At 35.0% G+C, this 26,892-nt stretch overlaps 1 protein-coding gene across 5 annotated transcripts in view; it reads right to left on the reverse strand.

Annotated features, from left to right (window-relative positions):
• Window positions 1-26,892, reverse strand: part of MCPH1 (Microcephalin) — a 145,125-nt gene that overhangs the window by 55,708 nt on the left and 62,525 nt on the right. For all 5 annotated transcript variants that reach the window (XM_090413373.1, XM_090413376.1, XM_090413377.1 and 2 more), the window contains exons 7-8: window positions 22,105-22,834; window positions 9,302-9,464 (exon numbers count right to left, since the gene is read on the reverse strand). In XM_090413373.1, the coding sequence (XP_090269499.1) occupies window positions 9,302-9,464; window positions 22,105-22,834 (893 nt within the window). The remainder of the gene's footprint in view (window positions 1-9,301; window positions 9,465-22,104; window positions 22,835-26,892) is intronic.

Genomic DNA, 26,892 nt, shown 5'->3' on the forward strand with positions numbered 1-26,892 from the left:
TGGCAAGTCGAAAATTGGTCATCAGTAACCAATGCAGCATGGAATGTGTCTTACAATCTCTGCACCATTTCTGCCTTCCTGAATACAATGTACTCATATTATGTTCTATTCCTCTCATTTCATTCACCAATGCTGAAAATTCATAATCTTTATTCTTAGTGCTTCTGACATTCCTAAACATGCACCAGGCTGATCGACATTCAAGTAACTCTTAAAACAAACCTAGCTAGTTTAAATAAGCAACCCGAGTTGATTTATCAACCAAATTCCTTACTTCACTGCAGTCACTGCTTTCTTTTGGCTAACAAAACTAATCCCACCATTCTTGGAATCATCATTCCATACTTTATTATTTTTCTCTCACTCTACTTTGTAACAGCAATCTCAATCTCTCATTTTAGTGCATGTGTTCATGCTTTCAAGCAGCCACCCTGTCATACATACTTTCCCTCACTACCTATATTTGCCCTTTCAATGAACAACAATTTCTCCATGCATCCTAACACCAAACCATTTAAGTATAATTCATTCTACAAGGATAAATCATTTTTACCTTCAAAAGGATCCCTATACATCATCATCATACCACACACCATTTCTCAAGCATGCTCTGCACATTGAATCATTTACAACTGCAGTTCTGACAGAGTTCACACATCATACCTTGACAACAGGCTCACAATTCTGATTTCTCTTTTCAACAACTGTTCCATATCTTCTTTCAAGTTATTTATTCCAACCAACATAATCATATCTGCCACTAGTTCAACCTGCTTGTTTATAGTTTCAGTCATGTCATGAATCTACTCTCAAAAAACATGCTCTCACTGTATGTTCATCACAGAATAACCATATATCAGCACTTTTTTCCCACCCTTTTCTGTTCTTTCATACCTTCTTTTTACTTCTCTCATATTTAGTCTCCTTTCTTTTCTTTCCTGCTTGCATATAGTTTACCCTTGTATTGCTGTAGCCTTTGGAATGGTGCAGTATGATCTTTGCTGTTTTTTTTTTGCTGAGCTATGGAAATTTTAACAAAGGGCTCACATCGTCAAGCAAAAAAAAAAAAAAAAAAAAAAAAAAAAAAAAAAACTACACCAATGCCATTTATTGCCGACCACCACCATTAGTATTTCCAGAGACAATCACAAACATCCATTCCCATGGAGGGATGTTTGTGAAGGCTAATGGATGTTCGCAGGATGTTTATAAACAAAATAAATTTGTTTTGTTTGCGATAGAAGTTTTTATGACAAATAATCTATAAATAATAAATAAATATTATCTAAACACAATAATATTGAAATACGTTATATTTCTCTTTTGTTTTTATACTTCAAGTGATAATCAACAGTACCAATCAAGGGGCATTATTTTATAGTCCTATTTATTTATATGAGACTACCAAAAGTGAATTCTTATTTGTAAAATGGTAGAAACAGTAACTATAATATTTTATTTAACAAAATCACTTTCGAAACTATGAGACGATTTTACAAAAAAAAAAAAAAAAAAAAAAACCCTCACTGTCTGGTGCACATTTACCCAGAAAAAACTCTCTCCTTTACAGTTTAACATTTACGAACAATTACTTTAAGGAAATACTTATGACAATAGCTGCCACACCTTATTTCCTCCACGTCGTGTGTTCTTCTAGGAGGATCTATAGCTGAGCGATTTTCTAGAAAAGATTTGACATAGGGATTCGAATTAAATGCAATCAAGGGTTTCCCATTTATACATATTGTCATTAAATCTGAAATATGTTATAGTGAGAGAAGATCTCTTCATCGTTACAATATTATTCATCATACTAAAAGCTCGTTCGGCTTCAGCGCTGCAAACTGCAATTTTTGCCATAATCATTTTGGCTTTTTTTTGCCGTGCTGGGAATTTCATTTCGTTACTTTCTAGTCAAAGCCATTTCCACTAAATCTCTAAAATCATTAATTTTAATTTCATATTTCAAAATAAAATTTAAAGATTTTATCTTTTTTTCCCTTCTAACCATGGACACGTAACTTTTTCCATACTCCATGTTTCAGGATAACATACATTTAAAATGTTTTTGAGTTTTTCATCTTCCAAATCCTCATAATTTTCATTTTTAAGTTTAAAATTTCTTTGCTGCATTAATCTATCCTTTAAAGACATTATAAGAGAGTTTAGTAATGTTTCTCGCGGTAGTTTGCGAAATCTGATTTTGCTTTCAATTGCTATTCCTTCAAATTGTTCTGATTTTAACATGGTATCAATTTTAGATTCACAAGAACCTACAGAATTTTTTAAATCATTAATTGCATTAATTGTTCGTATGATTAAGGAGTTAGCCCTTATAATACTTATATTGCGACTTTGTAGAGCTTCTGACAGATATGATAATTCCTGTAGGATATCAATCATTAATGCTAGATCTTTTAACAATTCAAATTGAGAAGTCAGTTTAAAAAGCCCTTATATTTATCATTCGATGCAAAATGCTTGCATAAAGCTGGGTAATTTCTCCACACAGCAAGAGCTATTCGTAAACTGCAAGCTGTCCATCATGGTCCAAACACACGGCCGATCTTTAAAATTTCGATACCAAGGTCTTTTGCAGTTGTATTTAATTCTCGTTGATGTTTTGGTGATTGATGATGAAAAGCATATCATTTATCCATAAATATTTCAAAATAATTTATTTATTTAAAGTTTTTTATCGAATCGTCTAATGCTAATTGTAAACGATGAGCTACGCAATGCGAAATCACAATGTTGGGAAATTTTTGTAGAAGTTTGATTGCAACACCTGATTTGTTTTCTGGCATTACACTAGCTCCATTAGAACAAACTGCAATAAGATGTCTGATATTGCAGTCTGATAACAATTTTTAAATTGTTTTCAGAAAATCCATATGAATTTAGAGTAGCATATACATTCCAGGGTGGTATTTTCTAGTTCTGCAAGATCTACAAAAATCATACATGGTTCAGTGAGCTCAACTTGTATGTGAATAACTAAAACACTTTTTTCTATAATAGCAGACGAATTGACAACATTATCGATTCGTCTGCTATTATAGAAATTTTGCATTTTTTCCCCTATTATTTTGGAGAATATTTCTAATTTTATTTGTTTAGAAAAATGTTCAACTATTCTAATTCATGAGAATCTAGAATGCAATGATAATCCTAGAACAATACCATTTTTAATTTGGAGCTTGATTAAATCTGGCAAATCAGACATTGGTCAGTTTCTCTTCACCAAACTATAAACAGAATTAAACATTTTTGAAGTTATCAAAATTTCTTTTCATTTAGTTTGTAAATTAAATTAGGTAATATAGATTTGCAACATTCTTCATTTATTTTTATAATTTTATTATGAGCAAATGATTCATTATGTTTGGATAACTTTTTATGCAAAGATGTGGTTCTAGAGTCTGTGTTTCCATTCGATTCTATTTTCATTTCTACCCATTCCTTTGATGATAAAACAACTTTTTTCTCCTTCAACACTTAAGTTTTTATATTTTGACAAACACGACATCCTAATTTACCATTTTTTACTTCTACCCACTTACACATACTGCGTTTAGAAATGCGATGCTTGCTTCTCATTCCAGCAATCAGGTAAATTGTTTTCTTTTTCTCCTCCAACTTGTTGTATATTCATTGAATCAATGTGCATATTATCTTCAAACTTAATTTTCAACAGCAGTAGAATCAGCAGAATCACTTTTCATTATTTTTTTTTCCCAAAAAAATTCATCATCAAATTCCTGCCATGTACCCTCAAGGGGTGTACAAGATATGATAGCACTACATGAAAAATTTACATCATTACTAACTTCCTATCTACAATTTTCCTCCAAATCAGTCTGTTACTTGTCAAGACTCCAACATTACCAGATCTTATATTTCTATTGTCTAAGGCACTTTGTACAGTATCAATCCACCTATATCTTGGTCTTCCTCTGGGTCGTTTTTCTGCCAACTTGGCAGAGAACACTTATTTTGCTAATCTTTCCTCGCCCATTCTGTTTAAGTGACCATACCACCTGAGATTAGCTCTGCTAACACATTCCTGGATGCCGACAATGTCAAGTTCTTTCCTAATATACTCGTTTTTAATATGATATTGCCATTGATGCCATCTGTTCATGCCTCTAATCTTTCTCAGGACTCTCATATCTGCGGTCTCTAGTCTTTGGTCAAGTGTTTTACTTCTGACCCAGCTCTCAGATCCATAAGTTAAAACTGGTTTGAACACTATCTCGTATACAGCTAATTTAGTGTTCCGACTAATTTTTCTCTTATTTCATATGAATTTATTCAATTGACTTCCTACCATACCAACTTTGTTGATTCTGTTGTCTATTTCCATATGATGGACAGCATGGATTTGCTAAAGGGAGGTCATGTTTTAGTAATCTACTTACTTATTACAATAAAGTGACTGCTTCCTTGGACAGAGGAGAAGGATACACAGTAATATACTTGGATTTTGCAAAAGCTTTTGATAGAGTACCTCATGATAAGTTGACAGTCAAACTAGAGCAGATGGGGTTGGATATTAGATTAGTGCACTGGATTGGAGACTGCTATCTGATAGGTATCAATAAGTTGTGTATGGGGGTGCGATATCCAGGAAAAGGAAAGTCACTAGTGAAGTGCCTCAGGGGTCTGTTTTAGGGCCATTACTATTTAACTAGTATATTAATGATATTGGAGAGGATTTGGATGGAGATATTCAGTTGTTTGCAGATGATGCAAAGTTGGGATGAACCATAAAGAGTAGTGAAGATGTTGTGGCCTTGCAAGAGGACTCGAATAGATTGAGTGATTGGGCAAGCAGATGGGGATATGAGTTCAATGTTGCAAAATGTAAGGTTTTAAAATTTGGAAAACAAAGATGGGATGCAGAATTTATGCTTGGTGAGAGTATATTGTTGGAAGTGGAGGAAATAAGAGATCTTGGGGTGATAGTGGATAAGGATCTAAAATTTAGGGGACACATCGTCAAAATTGTGAAGACAACACAAAGACTTCTAGGAATGATGCGGATGACACTGACGTGTAGAAGTAGGGAGGTTCTTGTTCCATTGTATAAGGCTTTGATTAGGCCACACATGGACTATTGTGCCCAGATTAGGTCACCGGGTTTTCAGAAGGATGAAGAGATGTTGGAAAGGGTCCAAAGGCGACTGACTAAGGTAGTTTCTGAGCTCTGGAATGTTGAGTATGAGGAAAGATTGAGAAGATGTAATTTACAGTCTAGTGGAGAGAAGGAAGAGGGGAGATATGATAGAGACCTACAAGTTGGTAAGGGGTTGTTATAAGTTCAATGGTGGAGAAGTTCTGCAGAGAATAGTGGGAGATCAGGGGAGAACCAGAGGTCATCCCTGGAAACTGTATAAAGAGGGTGTGAGTAGGGGAGTGAGAAGCAGGTTTTTTTCATGCAGAGTTGTGAATGATTGGAATGCCTTGCCTGAGAGTGTGGTGTCTGCAAGGAGTTTGAGTGTGTTTAAGACACGGTATGATGAGATGTGTGTGTGTGATAAAAGGACCTCCCAGATGAGTCTTTGACTCCACAGGTCTTGTTTAATAATAATTTGTCGTAAAGTGAAGAGCTCATCCTGACAGCCTCTATTTGACCTGAATCCAGCTTGTTCTTCACCAAGCTTTTCTTCTATAATTCTTCTCAACCGTTTCTCAAGTATACTTGAATATATCCTACCAGGAACGCTCAATAGGGATATACCTCTGTAATTCTTGCATTCAGTTTTATTTCCCTTTTTATATATAGGTACTATGAGAGCTCTACTCCAATCATTGGGAATTCATCCCATTGCCCAGGCATTCTGAATTATGCAGTGCAGCCACTGTAAGACTTTTATACCACCATACTTCAGCATTTCTGGTCGAATATCATCTACTCCTGCTGCCTTTCCACATTTCAAGTCTTTGATGGCTTTTTCTACCTCAAGTATGGATATGTATTCCTGACTGCATGCCTGGTCAGTGTTTTTTATCACTGTGCTGTCATCACTGCTTGTTTCATTTAGCAAATTTTCAAAGTAATTACTCCATACTTCAAGGATATCTTTTTCTCCCGTTTTCATTTCACCTTTATCATCTCTAACTCCTTTTACAGTACTCTTTCCTCCATTCCTAAACTTCTTCAACAACCTCCAGAATATTTTGTCACATTCTTGATATTTATTTTCTGTTCTTGCCAAAGTCCTCCCATGACTTTTGTTTAGCTAGTTTTACACACTGTTTAGCTTCTTACATTTGTCTCTGTATTTTCTAGGAGCACAAGCTGACTTATTTTCCAGGAACTTTTGATATGCTTTCTTATTTATCTTCACTGCCTCTTTAACTTGCTGTGTCCATATTGGAGTTCCAATTTTTCTATCCTTGCAGACAACTTCACAACATGCCTCTCTAGCTGAATCAATCAGGGTTTTCTTCAAGGCTTGCCACTGAATCTCCAAGATTTGGTTCCTGTTCTCAAACTCATTTTTCCTTCAATAATCTTTGTGTATTTTAGTCTACAGTTCACATCTGAGAGCTGCTCAACTTTTATTTGCTTTAAAACTTTCTTACATGTCATTCTTTTCAATATGAAATTCAATTTTATCCTGCTCAAGACTAAATAGTGATCACTTCCAATTTCAAATCCTCTGTACACTCTGGTGTCCTGCACCAGGGAGAAAACATCACTATCAACAATAACATAGTCAATGAGACTTTTCCTATTCCTTGCCTCTTCTCTCCATGTGAATTTGTGCACATTTTTATGTTGGAACATGGTGTTAGTAATAACCAGTCCATGACCTGCTATATCAACCCATTTGATCCTTCATTAGAAATGTTGTTTGCATTCAAAACAACAAGTTCCTCTGTCAGAAATGTTTCCTGATGATGAGATAAATTCTCATACCATCTTCTTCTTCTTTATCCAATAAACTACTCTTGCACTTGCTACAATACATAAAACCCACCTACACTGTAGTGAAATAAAGGACTAACAGCCTATACAGTAATGTCACTACACACACACTAATTCAACAATTAAATTATATAAATGCACTTAGCAATGCCTGCATTTAATTAAAATGCTCATACTCAATTCAACTAATACTCTAGCTATATAATTATATATTAGATATTAGATCCAGCATTATTTCAAAGCCGAATGTAGAAACTATGAAAGTTTTGTGAGGTGAATTGACCAGAGAGCTTATGGGAATACATTCCCAGGCATTCACGAATTGCTTTAGTATGGACCACTTAGAAGACATAGGCACTGCCCAAGAGTCTATATATTCACCTTTTATTGGTCCATTTTGATAAGTTTCACTGACCTGACAGCAGTTTCAAACTGGTTGGTTTTCTTCAGAGACCAGTTAGAAACCTTAAGAGAACAAAAACTCTTGTTCAGTACTAAGGAATTTGAAATGTCAGAGATATCTATTTTTTGTAAGTGAACTCTTGGTCGGTGCATAGAAGTAATTACTAAAATAAAGAGCCACTTGACTATATAATTTTACATCACCAAACTGAAGCCTTTTGGCTCTTATTTTAGTAATATATATATATACATATATATATAAACCATAATTTTAATAATAAAGAAAATATCAAGTCCTTGGCAGCATGGCTCTATGAAAATTCACCAAAACAGTTTATTAAAAAGCCAATTCATTGAATAAACAATTCACCAAACATAATTTGAACAATAATTACTAATAATTTTTGATGGATTCCTTTCAGAATTCACAGAAAAAAGTTACTTTCTTGATAAATATTGTTTTAAAGTTTTCAGTAATATTACTTAAGATGTAGATAAACATAAGTAGGTGATCATCAAGACTTTTATTAATTCCTATTTGTAGTTTAGAACATTATTTTATTAAATGAACATACTATTTCAGAGAGTAGGTCACAATTCATCATGTGAAACAGACTTCTCTTTGGTTATGAAATCCACAAATAAATTTCATTTTGCCTTAATTTTCCACAGGATGGTTTCATCAAAACCAAATTTGACAAATTTTAATAGAGATCATTAAATTCTATCCAGCTAGAGAAGAATTATTAATATCTGTTCAACATTTTTCCAATAAAGATGAGCTAATTGTAACCAAAATTGAATGACATAGCAACTTCTTGTTTTGCAAATCCCACAGATTATTAAATTTCATTAAGTCAGGACAGAATTATATTATTGCAGCTCTGAAAATCATCAGACTAAAAATAAGAACAGCTCAACAAATTTTCATATGGATTTCAAAATATCAGTGTCTGAGTCAAACCTATTCTGTAATAACTTACATATGGTCAAACAGACAAAATGAATCTTAAAAGTTGCTTACATATTTAGTGAAACATACCTAATGAATTATTATTATTATTAGGTGTATTTGATTAGGAATACAAGGATTCCATGCCGTGAAAACTGAAACTGCCTTCTCAACATTTTGTTGAAAGTGAACTATCTAGACAGATTAATATAAATGTATTTACCAAGCTGCTGATATTCTGATATAAAAGAGATAAAGATATAGGTGGGCTGATAGAATTAAGACTGCTGATGCTTTTAGGATACTGAAATGATTTGAGACTTAATAGAAAAATGTGGTAAAGAAGCCATTGGTCAGAAATCAGTCACAAAATATTAAATGAGTGAATTTATCCATAATATCCAGTGTGTCACTGAAGGTATCCATGAAAATCACTGGATGTTCCAGAAAAATGGTGGTGATGATAAACAATTTATCCATCCATTAATAATTAATTTATAACAAAAAAGAACAGGTTAAATAATATCTATGTATACCTTTTTATGATTACTTTTGAAAATTTTTATTCGAAATTATAATTTGTACTGATTACAGTATGCAGGTTGTTTATTTTATGCAGTCAAGATAGTGCAGCTTCTCAAACGGCTCCACTTGCTTCCTACTGATGATGATATATCAGTTTTTACTTTCTTGATAAATATGGTTTTAAAGTTTACTCGCTTTTGGTACAGTGCTTTATACTGAAATTATTATCAACCCCTCCTTTTTTATGAGGGAGAGTAATAAATATATGAGGAAGCAAAACAATGTTTTGCATGTGAAATATATTCACATCCGAGCTACTTGTGAATATATTTCTTGGTATCTTTAAAACATTATGAGATAGTATTTGACTCACTACAGTTATATGAATGACAGTACATAAAAAATAAACAGATGTATATTTTATGAAGATAAAAGTTACAGTCAAAATATCTATACAAATTAACTGATATAATTACTTAACTTACCCAATCTGGTGAGAGAATCCAAATGCCTCTAACCAGTGCTAAAAGAATATTGATGGTTCTTCTCTTCTCACCACACACCACATGTGTGGTAGCATTAACTACTATATTGGAAATTGTAAATCCACCAAGAGCTTTCACTGTGCAGTAAAGAGTCTGCTTTTCACTGAAAATATCAAAATCCGTTTCAATAATATAAAATTTTCTTAGTACAGAAAATAATATTTGAAAGTGTACTGAAATGTGAATACAGTATATGAGAATAAATTTTCAAACACCAAAAGCATATCTTGATAGTAGGGTATGTCATCTCTGATAGTGCCAATTATGAATGCAAATGAAATGAGTCCCAACATTTTCCAGCATATATAGTGTTCATAAACTTTCACAATGACAAACAAATATTAAATACAATAATTCATATAATTTCAGGCATTAATGATCAGGGAAAGAAAGGAGTAGCCATAGTATTCAACATTAAATCCAAGGTTAATTTTTTTTGTATAGCAGGCAATATCAAATGATGACGTGGACAAACAACAAAATGGGGAATTCGACAACGAGACTTATTTGTAACTATAGCACCACAGATTCTAATAATGAAGAAACAGAAGAATATTTCAAGCCATTAGAGAAGGCAGATGATAAAGAAAAATGAAAACTTGGTTTTCTCATAGGAGATCGAAACAACAGAGCAGGAAACGAATACCAGATATATAGAAATGTAGTGGGAAACTTTGGAGAAAAGAGCAAAGCTAAGAATAATGATAAGTAGCACTGGATTTCTGCTCAAGACATGAACTAGTCATTACTAATGCCACATTCCAACATCAATGTGTGCACAAATTCACATGGAGAGAAGACAAGAAATGAAAAAGATGTCACTATGTTGTGTTGAATTTTCTCTTGACAAATATTCATAAGACTATTACACTTTTTTTATAATCTTTTTCAAGTAGCTTTATTTTATCCTCCTACATGTTATGAAGAAAAAATTAAAAATCTATTATCTGACAGGTCTATATATGAAGTTCTCAGTAGAGATCCTACCACTAAAAACCATAATGACACCAACGAATTATTACGTGGAATGAATAACTAGCCTATAGAAATTATAAAAAAACTAAAATCTATGCACCCACTTACTCCTAGATTGTATGGGCTTCCAAAAATTCATAAAGAAGGTATACCATTACGCCCAATAGTTGATTGAATCTATTCTCCCACTTACCAACTGTCAAAGTATCTTGCGAAGATTTTACAACAGCACATTCACATCTCTGATACTTATATTAAAAACTCAAAACATTTTATAGATAAAATAAAAAACATCCCCATTTTTGAAGAGGATATACTAGCAAGCTTGGACATTACTTCTCTGTTTACTAACATTCCAGTGTTTGAAGTCATCAACATCTTAGACAACTTATTCCCAAAAAACATCACTACTTTGTTCAATCACTGTTTAACTTCTATTTTATTTGGCAAAAAACCATCTACAAACAACTCACTGGATTAGCTATGGGCAGCCCCCTATCACCTGCTTGTGCTGACTTATTCATGGAAGATCTAGAGAAAAAAATCTTAACCCAGATCATTCCAAAACCGAAAATTTGGTACAGATATGTAGATGACATCTTTATCATTTGGGATCATACGAAAGAAGAACTAATGAATTACCTCAACCAAATCAATAGTTTCCACAATACCATCAAATTCACATTAGAAACGGAAAAAGATAAACTGCCATTCCTTGACATTTTAATAAAGAAACAATCCAATAATAGTATCAACCTATCTGTATACCGAAAACCTACAAATACTGGACATTACCTCCATTTCAACTCAGCTCATCACATAGCTCAGAAACTTAGCATTATCCATAGTCTCAAGAAAAGAGCTATACAGTATACGACAGACAAGGATGACCTACTAACGGAATTAACCACAATATCCAGAGAACTTTCTTTAAATGGTTACCCAAAAAGACTCTATAACAAGATTCTCTTTATTGATATACCACATCAACAACGTGATGACGTCCAATACATCAGTACAATTACGATTCCTTTTGTCAGCAACCTTTCCAAAAAATTAGCTAACCTTTTAAAACCGCATAAGATCAGAGTGGCATTCAAACCAATCAACACTATTCGGAAATTTTTAAGATCACCGAAAGATCCTCACCCATTCTACAAGTACTCTGGAGTATATAATATACCTTGCTCATGTGGTATTAGTTACATAGGTCAGACCTCTAGAAGCTTTGAAACGAGAAAGAAAGAACACATAGGATATGTCAGAAATAACAGACAAGACATTTCAGGCCTTTCATGCCACTTTGCCTCTACTAACCATCATATTGAATGGGATAAGAGCCTTATGCCATACATAGAAGATAACTACCATTCAAGAACCTTTAAAGAAGCAGCTACAGTCGCCCGTAAAACTGAAAACCTAAACAAGAATCAAGGTCTAATTTTACCAGAAATTTGGAAAACTTTAATCAGATCATTAAACATCAAAGAAATGAACTTTCATAACAATTATGTAATGAACCATAATGAATAAATCACGTTAACGAAACACGCACATTGTCACACACAATACCAATTTTTTGTATGAATTAGAATTATCAGTTATAACCTAGTCTGTAACCTTCATTTTAGCTTACTAGTTTGTATTCCCTGAGGATGCCAATAGAAAAGGATTGGCAAAACATGTAGGAGGATAAAATAAAGCTACTTGACAAAGATTATAAAAAAAGTGTAATAGTCTTATGTCACTATGTTATTGCTGATTGGAATATCTTTATACTTATTCAGGACACAAGAGTATACAGGGTATATATATATATGCACATCCACTCTTGTGTATGTGCATATCTGAAATAGGAAGTTACCACCATTTAGTTTTGAGCAGGATTAAATTGAACATCACACTGAAAAAGTGTGTATAAGAAAGTTTTAAAAAGAATTCAAGTCAAGCAACTTTCAGAGATGAAATGTAGACTTAAAAATACAAATATTATTCAAGAAAAAATGAAAGAATTTGAGAAAACAAGAACTAACCCTGTAGACCCAGAGAAAAAAAATTACTAATTCAGCCAGAGAAATGAAGTTGTCTGCAAGGAGAGAAAAAATCATAACTTCATGGAGGATGTTAAAAAGGCAATCATGGAAAAGAAGAAATGAAAAGAGAACACATGCTGACTTAAAGTCAGCCAGCATGTGGAGGAAAAGTCAGCACCTAGAACTGGAGGTTTAGGAAATTGGTTTTGATGTAAAAGCGGGTGCAAGATAAGGATGGACATTATTGTTATTCATCATCTATATAGATCACGTTATTAAGGAAGTAACATTAAACATAATATCAAAATTGGATAAGTTAATCCTAGCTGTTTTAATTTATTCTCTTAAATTTAGTAAAGGCTTGGAATGCTTTAACTCTAAACTAAATACCTTATTTGCCGGCATATAAGATGCACTTTTTTTCTTTGAAATTAGGTCTGAAAGACAGGGTGCGTCTTATATGCCGACTCAGTTTTTTATTACTTTCATTTCTGGAAATTTTCTCTGTTCCGAGTTAGGCGATTTCTTTCTTGCTTCCTTGTGGTGTGTGAGAGCATTCCAGTTACATTAGTTATGTATTCCAGTTACTAATATACATTCTAGTATTCCAGTTATGGATAGATAACATTTGGTCTAGGCGCTCTGGTGGACTGTTGAAAAAGCCGACCCTGCTAGTATGGAATCAGTTTCGTTTTCACAAAACAGAAGATTTAAAAATAAACCCAAGGAATTGAAAACTCAGCTGTAATTCCAGGAGGTCTAACTAGACAGCTTCAACCTTTAGATGTCTCTATTAATAAACCATTTAAGGTATTTATGAAGGAGAAGTGGAACACTGCATTCAGAAGACTGCAGGATGCAGTCTTCAGATTTTGAGGTTATGCCATCAGGAAGAAGCCTAGCATTTTGCAGTTTGTGAGTGGGTAAAAGCTTCATGGGATGCTGTGAAAACTGAGACAGTGGTTAAATCATTTAAGAAGTGTGGCATTAGTAACGCACTGGATGATACAGAGGACAATTTGTTGTATGAGGACTCAGATTCTGATTTAGAAGAGGTTTCAAGTGTCTCTTCATTTAGCTATGGAGATGAATTTCTCGGTTTTGACGAGGAAGATTAAAAAAGGTGGGTACTCTTTCCTAGTTAGATTAGGTATTTGTTGAAAGTAGACCTGCTTATTACTATATATTTGAAATACTGTAAATTCATTATAATATTCAGTGATAAAGTTTTTTTCCTAAAAAATGTGCACAAAAAAGGGGGTGCATCTTATATGCTGGCAAATACGGTAACTACTGTAATAAATTTAGTATGAAAATAAGCAGGAACATTGATAACATCAGAGGTAGGCTTAATGAGGAAACCTACAGAACAAGTAAAACATTTCAGCTGTTTAAGCACAATTTTTAGTAAAAATGGCTTTCTTGCTTTTATTTAGAAAAAGCTACTGTCCATATATTTTCTAGTTTTTTGTTATTATTGTTATTCATCATCTATATTTTTCTTTTCTATTTAGCACTCATTCGTAATTCCACATGATTTGTAGTTGCATTTTCCTATAAATGCCTATACATATCTCCCCCCCCTTATTAAAAAAAATAATAATATGGCTAATTGTACACATCACATTTTACGTGAAGTCAAACAGTAAACTTTGATTTCCATGCTATGTGATACCACCCTGGCAGAGGAAGATTCCACCATCCATAGAATTCCATGACCAATCGACACCTAAAAGAATGCAGTTTCAAAAGTATGATATCTTTATAAAACATGCCATGTCAAAAAATTTTAATGGTTCTTTTACAGTCTTGAGGTATGGAATTGTTTGTTATGGAAATTTTTAAATTTTCTGGGGATGGGGGAAGGTGAACCAGCCTGCACTAACACTCCAGTGGCAGCTGGCACATCCTCGTCATTGTTTAAATAACATATAAATATTATAATATAAAATAATATGTCTGACTGTTTGGTAAAAAACAAATGATGTAATGACAGTGAAAATCATTATGAAGACATTCAAGGAATATTTTCCTTCTAAAAAAAGAAATGTGATGACTCCAATGTTAGTGGCATCACTGAGAATATGAAGGCTTTCCTATGATGACCACACTGAAGTTATTGTATAAAAGAGATTAACAGAATGTTATTATACACTTGGGAATATAGAGGGCAACAACTACGAAATGTTTAGACAAACTGGTTGATTAGAGATTTTACTTTGGTTTCATCACATGCAACCTAAGACTGAATCTGATGAAAGCAAAGCTAAATATTTGAGTTTTAGATATTTTAGCTTTACAAATTCTTTCTTTCATGGTTAAACAGTAGTCAGCATTCATTGTGTAGAAATTATGGAGACAAACTTTTGTGTTGGAGCAGCTGTGTACTACACACCAAAGTAGACTTTAGATCTTTTGTTTGTAACAATTTGAATTGCTCCACTTATTCATTTGCCATGTGTACCATAACATGTTGTTTTGTGCTCTGAAATCCAGTGAAATATCCAGTTAATAAACATCTTTTATAATTTAGTTTGGTGTCATAATACCATTAAAACAAGATATAAATAACATTCAACACCTAAACATATTTGTTAGATTAACACCCATCCTGTATCGTCTCTACAATTTCTTATAAATAGTTCATACTTATCCCAAGTGTGGAAGCAATCTTATACCTAGCCTATTCCAAAAGAGGGAGATGAACTCTACTATCAAACTACCAACCAATTACCATCACTACAGTCCTCTCCAAAATAATGGAGAAAGTCATCAATAGCCAACTTCAATACCTAAAGGCCCATCAATTAACCAATATAAATAAATAAGTTCCATGTGATGATACATCGTTTCCCCTTTTTACGGGAGTTCACGGTACCATCTAGTCCCCCCAAACCTGTAATCCGTGTGTGTGTCCTCGGACTGGTTTGCCTGCTTGCGGGATGAAAAACACCAGATAAACTGGCAGAAAAAACCCTACTGTCCACGTCCAAGACTGGCTAACTTGGCTATGGCTGAGGAAGATCCTTGAGCTCCTCACGTCGTTGACAGGAATCGAACCTAGGACCCTCCTTCCCCAGGCATATGGTTGCGAAGTGCAAAGCCACTAGGCTAACCATGCGGACAATTAACCAGTGACCACCAGTATGGAATCTGTCATCAAGATCCACTGCTGACCTCTTAGCTTACATCACCCACCACCTGGACATGTGCACTATCCAGTGGTTGGTGATGTAAGTTTTGCTGAGCCACTTGTTCAGCAAAACTAGTGCTGTCACTCCTGGCATTTCCAGAGCTTTTGATCACACGCTCAAGGTGCTAACCAAACTGCTATCCTTTGGTCTATTTACCACCACCCTCTATAATTGGGTTGCTAGCTTCTCCTCTGGTCATTCACTGCATGTCATGGTTGATGGCTCTTTCTCTCTTTCTGAGCTTCACCACCAATGCAGGAGTGCTTCAGGGCTCTATCTGCTATCACCCACCTTCTTTTTTATGCACATAAATGATCTACACACCAATCATCCCAGTCACCTGACAAACCATGTAGTGCAGATATCCCAAAGATCAAGATAGTCTACAACCAGTGCCTTAAACACTGATCTATATACTATCTTTCAATAGGACAAGGACAATCTGGTCACATTCAATACCACCAAACAGTCTTGCCTCTTCTTTCACAAAAGAAATCTCAGCTCACATTCCCTTAATCTCAACAGTAATACATAAATCATCAGATAAGATCAAATCTCTGCTTGGGCTAACATTCACATCCAGCCTCTCCTGGCAAAAACACATCACAACAACAGTTTCATCAGCATCCAAAAATATAGGCATTCTCTTTTGTTCAAGATGCTATTTTCCACCCAGCCAACTCTCAACAATATACAAAATCCCATTAGAATACTGCTAACATGTTGGGATGGAGCACCTAAAATTTTTCTAAAAATTCTTGACAGTGTCCAGAGGAGAGTCAGCTCATAGATGATTCATCTCTTACAGAGATTCACTTCAACCTCTAGCTCACAGATGCAGTGTTTCAGCTGTGTCTATTCCATAGGTACTTCAATGGTCATTGCTCCAATGAACTGGCAACCATCATTTTTCCTGTTGCACCTGTTAATACATTATGAGCAGCAGCTCATAATGTACAATATTAACAGGTGCAACTGCAAACACACTGAACATGCTTTTTTCTTCCTCTTTTATTCCATCCATTTCTGTCCTCTGGAACAGCCCGGAAGTATTTCCAGTCAGCTACAATGTGCAACATTTCAAAAAAAAAAAAAATTATATATATATATAAATAAACTTCTAACTCTTCACATGCACTGATGTGCTTCAACCTTTCATGTATGGATTCATGAAAAAAAAAATTACTTTACTTAAAACTAAGAAAATAACACTTGACATTCTGACCTTTCTTTAAGGTCAATATCAGGAACACATACACTGTATCACAATATACTTCAGTAAGATACAGCATAACTGTTCTATTAATTGATGACTTCTGGTGAGGGATAGAAAAAGAGGAAGAGCAGAATTTAAATGAAAAAAAAAAACTATATATATATAGACACACACACAACGAAAATAATAATAACCAAACACTTAAATATTTGTTGTTTTAGGGATACTTGTGCCATAACATTTCTTAAGATTCACATGGTAACACAAGAAAAGGGATTAAGGGATACCAATGAGGGATTAAGTATATATATATTATGACTGTAAATCCATTTGTGTTCACGGGGGCTGGTTTGCCTGTTCCAAAGAACAAAAAAAACCATCTAACTCCATAGACTGGTTAATTCACCTTTAGTGGAAAGAGACCAGATAAAGGTTCCTCGCAAATGGACAGAAATCGAACCCAGGTCTTTCCGACCAAAGGGCTTCGCAACTTTCTTTGAAAAGGCTTAGAAACAAGCAAATCAAAGAAATGGGAATACAAGGTACATACAGCAATTGGAGGTTTACCAATTAAAAACCTTGCTGCATACTAGAAATTAATATTAATAAATAATATTATTAAAAACTATTTTTTGATGGTTACATAAAATAAGAATCTCCCAAAAGTTTGGGAGAGAGAGACAATTGTTCCAATTCAGTTTTGTAATGTAAAAGTTTTACTGATGTAAAAGGGCTTCGCAACTTTCTTTGAAAAGGCATTCATATTTAAACCTGCTTCTATGGAAAAGATGAGCTTCATCCCACTGGATACTGTGTTTAGTGTCAATAATATGTTGTGCCAGACCAGACTTTGAGGTTTCATGTATTCAATATAATACTGATGTTCATTAATTCTTTTAATGAACACTTACAGAACGTCCTGTCTGCCCAAAGTATGTTAGATTATATTCATAAGGTATCTGGTAAATGACAGCTAATGATAGAGGTAACAGTTTGTCTTTTGTAGATGGCAACAGGTGAGAAATTTTGTTGATAGGAAAATATGTGGGAATGAGATGATACTTCTTCAAAATTCTACCAATCAGTTCAGAGATACCAGAAATATAAGATATTGGAACTCTGTAGTCTGTTGAAGAATACTGAGGTGTTGGAACATATGAGTCAATTATCTGCTGGATTTGGTTAGGGTTGTACCATTAAATTTCATTAATGTTTTGATAGTGAGAAGTTCTTATTGTAAGCTTGAGGGAGAGGAGCACACATTATGTGCTCTATTAATTAAAGACTTGATAACACTAATTTTTTGAGAGGTGTGATGAGCAGACTTTTGATGAATGTATCTGCCAGTAAAGGTGGGTTTTCGATAAACACTAGTTGATAAATCACTGGAGGCTGTACAGGTAAGAAGGATGTCCAAGAATGGTAAACTACCAGCCTTTTCTTTTTCCATGGTGAATTGAATGTGTGGGTGAAGGTTATTGAACTGTTATAGGAAAGTGGCAAGTTCATTTTCAGAATGAGGCCAAACAGCAAAGACATCAACATAATGAAACCAATGAGAGGGTTGGGGATGAATGGATGAGAACAAGTTATTGTCCAGATGGTTCAAAAAATAATTTGCCAAAGGTAGAGACAGAGGACTAGCCATGGCAGTGCCTTCAACTTGTCTATAGATCTTGTTTTTCCAGCTGAAATATCCTGATTCTATAACAAATTCAAAAATCTTTGCAATATCAGGAGGGTAATCATCATATAGTCAATTAACAGTCAGATAATGGAAGGTTGGTAAAGAGGGGAAACAATGTCAAGGCTGACTAAAAAATCTCTTGTATTTGAATATCCTTGATTTTCTCAAGAAAATGTGCGGAATTCTTGATGAACGATCCGAATTGTCCAGTATGGGCAGTTAATAAACATGACAGAAATTTAGAATTTTTTCTATAGGTGGGAAAGTCAATACAATTCATGATGGGCTTTTACTGGATAATCTTCTTTATGAATTTTTGGGAGGCCATATAAACGAGGAGTTCTTCCAAAATGAGTGCACAACTTGTCCAAAGTATTTTGATCCCAACTAACAACTTCATCAAGCAGCTTATTGAATTGTTTAATTTGTGTTTTTGTAGGGTTATAACTAATTTCTTGATATGTGGAGGTATTCTGTAAAAGGTAGTCTGTCTTCCTCTCATAGTTGGCCTTATCCACTACCACTACAGCTTTTCCTTTATCAGCTTTTGAAATAGATATATTGCTCTTTTTGTCTGCTTTTAAAAAGTAAAGCAGCAACTTCAAAGCATAGTTTATTAGCATCTTCGCTGGAAAGTCCTGAAAGATTGCATTCAATGTTATGCATAAAATCAAGATACAGGATGCATTTAGGTTAATTAGAATAACCAAAATAATTAAAGTTAATTACTGTGGTTATCATGTAATTTAAGGTTTATGGTCGTGACTTATAATACATCTCATGCGGCATCAGCTGTCGCTCAAAATAATGACAGCCGCGTTCAGGGCTTAGACAGAGGGTCCTGTTTGAGAGGTATATTACAGTCTCCAACCAAAGTCAGTGATATTGTGAATGAAGGACACAGAAGGTGTAGGATTAATCTTAGAAGAGAGTTTTACATAGCCACATGGAGTGTTTGGGGTCAACAGATGGGTACTCTTGAGATTGTCTGTAAAGAGATTGGGAATTACAGAGACCAGATGGAATGTAGAAGGTCACTTCAAAAGACACGATGGTAAGCTAGTTGTTTACTCAGTAGGTGACTCAAAACATCATGGGGTAGCTGTGATACTGAAGACAGTTCGAGCAAGAACCTTTCTTGGTTACAACCCCATTAATGACAGGATACTTTGTATTAGACTTAAGGCTCATCCTACCAATGTATCAATCGTGGTAGTTTATGAACCCCACATGGATAGGCCTGATGAAAAGAGTGAGGAATTCTATGAAAACTTACAGAATGTTTTGGACTGCCTACCAAGGACAGACATACTTTACATCTTATGGGACTTGAATGCAAAAATGGGAAAGACTATGAGAGTTAGGCCTGAGTGTGGCATGTTTGGTCTAGGTGAATGCAACACCTGTGGTGAAAGACTGTTGGAATTTGTCCATGCTAATAGATTAGTTATTACCAATACTTGCTTCCAGAAACACCCATGACAGACCTATACTCGGACATCTAACACTGATAAGAGCCAAAGTAAGACTAAGATTCAGAAAATGTCCAAGTCAGGCATCCCACTAGACTAAATGTTAAGAGTAATTCCTAGTGGGTTCAGAGAAGAAACATCAACTTGGTGGGATGATTTTTTGGAGACCAATGAGGAGAACTCAACAGAAATGCTTTGAGAAGGTTAAAGTATATCAAGCTATTTTAAACTTGGTTTTACTCCATTTCCCAAGTAAGCAAACAGACAAACAAGTCAAGTTTGCACCTGCAAGTCTAACTGATCCTACAGGTAGTGCAAGACCAAGGCAACTCTTGGTAAAAGTAGTATAAGCTCTGATCACTAATCTTAATATTTACCCTTAATGCAAAGCACATCTCCTAGAGGAGATGTATGATGTTTTGTATTAAAGGCAAAGGGGGGGGGGCACTACCCAGACCGGTTTCAACCTTTATTGAGGTCTCATCAGTGGGAGCCAGGCTAGAAATACCAAGATTTTAGTAATACAGAGCTCATATGTATTTTACCAGAACAAATTACCATAAGGTGTTTTAACCTTATTAAATAAAAATTCAGGAGGAGATATAAATGTAGAAAGTATTTTACCTTGGGTATCATAAATGTTAAAGTTACCAAGCTATTTTAAACCTGGTTTTAATATTACTAAAATCTTGGTATTTCTAGCTTCCTGATTGAAGATCCCTGTGCTCTGGTTTTGCTCTTCCTAGGAAGATTTGGTCATCTGTCAACAGGATCAGAACTAACCAGGACAGATGTGGCTACCTACTACACAAATGAAAACTGTCAGACCACCCTTATTGGGACTGTTCTGCCATAGACCAGATTATCTCTCACATTGTGAATGACTGCCCAAAGCACCAATTTCATGGTAACCTCCAAGACATCCACAAGGACCTCCTCCTGAAGGATGAGGCCCTGGATTGTCTTTCTGAGCTAGACATTAACCTTTAGCTACATTGTATTCTTTTTGTCATAAGAATAAATAAATAAAATTGAATCAGCCAAGTGAAAAATGAAGAAAATAAAATTTGCCATTCTACTTGGTTTTATAGAATTATAAAAACAGCCTCTAATTCAGTTGAAAACAAGCAGTCCTAATAGCAATGAAGAAACATGGATTAAGCCAAAATTTATAATACAGTTAATAAACAAAAAAAAATATATATATATATATAAAAGCAGCTGCTAGTGTTCTTATATAAAACATACTGGTCTATTCCAAGAAAATAAAGGAATATGCCAATAAGATGCTATTTTACCATATATGAAACATATTCTAATACTGCAATTATTCATTGCAGTATTAGAATATGCCCTGAGTGAACTAGGTTGGAGTGACAAAGGGATTAACATTAACACGTGGTACAAGAAAGGATGGAATTGAATCCATAAACAACTCTCTTACAAAATGTGTGTGTGTGTGTGTGAGAGAGAGAGAGAGAGAGAGAGAGAGAGAGAGAGAGATTGCTGCCATTGCCTTCTGCATCTTTTTGTAATTAGAAATTAGAGTAGAACAGTTCGTATCCCAAAATGAGTTATACTATAATTAAGATAATAATCTGTTATATCTCTGACAAGGTTCTTTCTCTCTCTCACTTGTAAGTGCACTTTGATTAGCACTTCTTCTTTTCAGTAGTTTGTTGCAGTGTATGAATTTGTTATAAAAGTGCTTATTATAATGGGATAACCAATAAAGTATATTGATAAATACTTTGTGATTACTAAATTGCAAATTTTTACTAAGACATACTTTTGTTAATTGAAAAAAAGTGCTGGCCTGGCAGGCTGGCTGAGTGGATAGCATGTTTGTTCTTCAACCAAGAAGTTGTGGGTTCAAATTTCATTTTGGACATTGATGTTTGTAAAAGCCTACTGTAGACAAGCATGCATAACTGAGTTTATAAAGTTTGTCTTTTATTTATATTAAAAAAACAAGTGACAATGCAAAAATTTTGTATTTCAGCAAATCAGAGCAAAATATTTATTTAAATAGAGTATAATTCTATTACGCTATTATTCCATTTCAGAGTATAATTCAATTATGTTCCTTATTAAGTATTACGTTTGTTTACAAAATACTGCATTTAACTGATTTGAAGAATTATGTCTCAATTAATATTTACTTACTCTGCATCTAAGCTTGTCAACACTATGTTTTTCATATCTTCTTTGATATTATTTTGCTTGCTTTTTAAATTAGTTGTTTTCTTAATTTGTGAAGTGGCTGGCATTTTTTCATTCTCATGAAAAATTTCTGTTAATGTTGGGAGAGATGTCATTGATGAATTGGAAACATTTAATGGTGCTTCTGTATATTTTACACTACTAGATGAAAGAACATTTAATTTTATTTTCTTTGCTTCTTTCTTATCTAAAACTTGTTCAGATGATTCATTTCCTTCTTGAAGACATTTTTTATTTTCCTTATCCTGCACAACATTTGATGGTAAATTTGTAATACTAGCCATTGATTTCCTTTTAGTTACTTTAATATTTTTTTCAGACTTTTCTGTTGCAACTGAAACATCAGAATTATGTCCATGAGAAACAGAAGAGTAATCAATATTGACACAGGTATTTTTTTCAACAATCATACCATCTAAAGAAACACTATCTTTTTTTACTTTTCGTCTTAGCCTAGATTTTTTTTCATCAGTTTCATTTTTTTTAGTCTTATTTGTAGCCATTTTGATAAGAGGCAATTTTCCCTTGTCATCTGGTTCTGGTTCTGAAGTACTTTTGTTCCAACCCAGTTTAATAGCATCTGTCTTATTCTGTTTAGCAGAAACAATGCCATTTGGTGTTACAGTACTGTCTTTGTTAAACTCCAAACCACTGTTCATTTCATCATTGATTTCTAAGGAAAATAAAAATAAAACATATATAGCTTATTCTCATAAATCTATTACAATATTTTTGCACATTAACAAAAATTATCAGCATACAAAATACACAAAGACAATATACAATATACATAGAATGTGCAGAAAGAAACTTTTTTTTGCGCATTCTATGAGAACCCATGAAGTGTTTTTAAACTTATTACACACGAGTAGCACACAAATAGCAAAAGGGTTATGTAATTCAGGAAACCCTGATCTAGAAATCATACATCATGAACCTCTTCAGAGCTTCAATAAGCAGGAAGATTTCTCGTGGAAAGGCTTAGATGTTGTTTATACATTCTTACTAAATAGCTTAAGGAAATTACAACGTACAATAGAATATACATTAAAATAAATTTTAATACACTTCCAATATTTCGACAACGTCACGTTGCCATTATCACAGGAACTTAAATACAAGACACGTGCACACAAGTAAATGAGGAACGAAGCAGGAAGCTATTCTTTCTCCTAAAAGTCCTGATGATGCCCCCTAGCGAGCAATGTTGGTATTCTTGGCCGACTGGGCTGAAGGTCTTCAGATGTAGGTTTCCCAAATTTGGGGCAGACTCATGCAACCAAATTTGTTTAGGTTTGGATTGTTTCTTAGGGCTGAGGCTGATTCCATAAATAGCCTATCATATTTGAATTTACTACAGTGTATTATCATGGCTTTCTTCCACCATATTCTATGGCGGGAATCCAGTGCATGGTCTGCAAGACCAGAGTGGCTGTATTGGTGAAATTGGATATAGTCCTTGTGTTCTGAAATTCTGATATTAGCTGTCCTGCCTGTTTGGCCAAAGTGGGACAGCTTACAGCTGCAAGACTTGGTATACACCAGGTAGGTCTAGGGGGGGGGGAGAGGTTGGTCTTTAATGGAGCAGATAAGGGATGCCAATTTTTTATAAGGTCTGTAACAAGAAGTTAAGTCATGTTTTTTTAGGATTTTTGTAATTTTTTCCGAGGTGCCTCGGATATAGGGAATGGTGATGGATTTAGAGTAATCCTTGTTCCGAAGGGGGGGGGGGGGGGACGGGGGGGGTTTATTGGTTTCAATATGTTTTGGATTTTTTTTGGGGGGGGGAAGGGTTTTCTTAGCCATTTTCTAACGCTTTCTTAGCCATTGGCTAAGAAAGCGTTGAGAATGTGGTTTAGTTCTGTGGTTAGGGCATTGTCATTTGAACAGATAAGTTTAGCCCTGTTGTGTAGTGTCTTAATGACTCCATATTGTTGTGAGGGGGGGGGAATTGTTAGTGAATGTATCTGCCTGTATGGGTGGGTTTTCTATAAACTGAGAAAACCAAAGTTCCATCAGGCTGGCAGGTGACTAGTGTGTCTAGGAAAGGAAGGCAGTTGTTTTTTTCCTCTTCCAGGGTGAACTTGATTCTGGAGTGTTGGTTGTTTAAGTGTGTTAGGAAGGAGGGGAGTGCATCGGAGCCATGTGGCCAAATAGCGAACACATCATCAACATAGCGAAGCCATATGGTTGGTTTTTGTGGGGCAGAGTTTAAGGCTTTCTCTTCAAGTCTCCATATAAAAGTTGGCTAAGGGTGGAGAGAGTGGTGAACCCATGGCTGTCCCCTCTATTTGTTTGTAGAATTTTCCTTGCCAAACAAAATAGCCTGAGTTCATTGTGAACTGAAATAGGGGCTGTGATATCAGGAGGAAATTTAGCTTGGATTAGCTCTAAGGATTCTTTGAGTGGGACATTTGTGAGTAGGGAGGAGACATCAAAGCTGACCATTACATCAGTGTGTTTGAGTGTAAGGGTTTCTATGCTGGCTTTGAAGTGGGCTGAGTTTTTTGTGTGGGAAGGTGTGTTGCCAGTGTGTGAGGGTTTTGGACAAATGTTTAGCTAGTTTGTATGTGGGGGAATCAATGCCATCCACTATGGGACGTAATGGCACATTTTCTTTATGTATTTTTGGGAGTCCATATATACGGTGGGGGGGGGGGTATGGAGTTAAATGGTTTTAATTTGTTAGTGACTTCCACAGGCCAAGAAGTGACCTTCTTAAGGAGCCTGTGGAGTTTTCTAATTTGTGAATTGGTGGGATTGTACTCGATAGGGAGGTAAGTAGCCGATCTAACAATAGAGCATTCAGCTTACTTAATCCTTTTGGTTAAGCAATAGTGTGGCTTTCCCTTTATCTGCTTTGGTGTTATTATTTCCTTGTTTTTCTTTACTTCTTGCAGAGATTTAATTTCCTTATTGGGAATGTTGGTTTTTGGTGGTTTTACTTTGGTCAGAACACAAGCTACATCCAGTCTAATATCGTTGGCGACGTGGTTTGGAAGGTGTCGAATCCCGTGTTCAATTTGTATCATAATGTCTTCAGCAGGTATTCTTCTGGACACAATAGCGAAGTTGTGGCCATGTGAAAGAGCATCAAGTGCTTCAGGATTCAAACTAATTGACGACAGGTTGACTCCTGTGTCAGTAGGAAGTTGTGGTTTGGAGTTAGAGTTCTTTTTTAAATTCTCAAATTTTTTGATGTGTCGTTCCCATACTTTTTAAAATTCTTTATCTGCAGCAGTGCACGAGATGTCGTATAAAATAGACTAAATCTCATGGTTTAAGGTGCTGAAAAGGTCATCTTCGAGTGCCTGGATAGCTGAGTTAGCATCACATAAGTAACAGCGGGTAGCGGCGATTTGTTCCCTTAGCAAAGCTTGGCTGGCATGGTTATAAATACGGAGAGCCTTTTGGGAAACGAAACAGTGCTTGAATTTGACACACAGTTTGGGATTACCTGGTTATCCCAGCAGCGTTTTAGGAAAGCGAGACGATTCAGTTGTCTTGATAGCTTTAATTTCATTTTACCGTAATGGCGGGCCTTACGTGCGATGGAATCTCTGTGGATTATCGTAATTCTCGTGGAAAGGCTTAGACATTGGTTATACATTCTTACTAAATAGCTTAAGGAAATTACAACGTACAATAGAACATACATTAAAATAAATTTTAATACACTTCCAATATCTATAAAAAATTGGCATCCCTTATCCACTCCACTAAAGACCCCCCCCCCCACACACACACCAGACCTACCTGGTGTATACCAAGTCCCTTGCAGCTGTGAGCTGTCTTAGTTTGGCCAAACAGGCAGGAGAGCTAATATCAGAATTTCAGAACACAAGGACTACATCCGGTTTCACCAATACAGCCACTCTGGTCTTGCAGACCATGCGCTGGATTCCTGCCATAGAATACGGTGGACGAAAGTCACGATAATACACCGTAGTAAATTCAAATACGAAAGGCTATTTATGGAATCAGCCTCAGTCCTAAGAAACAATCCAAACCTAAACAAATTTGGTTGCATGAGACTGCCCCAAATTTGGGAAACCTACATCTGAAGACCTTCAGCCCAATCGGCCAAGAATACCAACATTGCCCGCTAGGGGGCATCATCAGGACTTTTAGGAGAAAGAATAGCTTCCTGCTTCGTTCCTCATTTACTGTGTGTTGTGCTTGTGTGCACGTGTCTTGTATTTAAGTTCCTGTGATAATGGCAATGTGACGTTGCCGAAATATCGGAAGTGTATTAAAATTTATTTTAATATATATTCTATTGTACGTTGTAATTTCCTTAACTATTTAGTAAGAATAAGCAGGATGGTTGTCTCACACTGAATGATGTCAGACAGGAATTCATTCTATAGCAAAAGGATGATCATTGACTAAACATCTATGAATAGGACATATGCCAAAATTAACTATAGTGTATTCTGTTTTAGGAGTGATACTATTAGCTTGGTTAATAAAGTATTGGGTTTTTATGTAGGAAGGAGAAAGAAGTAACTCTGATTATAGCAAACACCATTACGGTGAATTACTTAAAATGACAAACTTCATAAAATCCTATCCAAAGCTCTATATATGAAAGGTTAGTATCCTTTTCTGAATGAAGAGCCATTTTTCACATTAAAAAAAAAAAAAAAAAAAGAAAAAAGAGCCAAGCACATGTTACCTCAAGCTGAGAAGAGGGGGGGATTTTTTAAAGAATGGAATAGAGCAGAAGGT

Source organism: Typopeltis vanoorti, chromosome 24, assembly GCF_054136105.1.
Source record: "Typopeltis vanoorti isolate ZY-2024b chromosome 24, IOZ_Tvanoo_1.0, whole genome shotgun sequence".
Taxonomy (NCBI): Eukaryota; Metazoa; Arthropoda; class Arachnida; order Uropygi; family Thelyphonidae; genus Typopeltis; species Typopeltis vanoorti.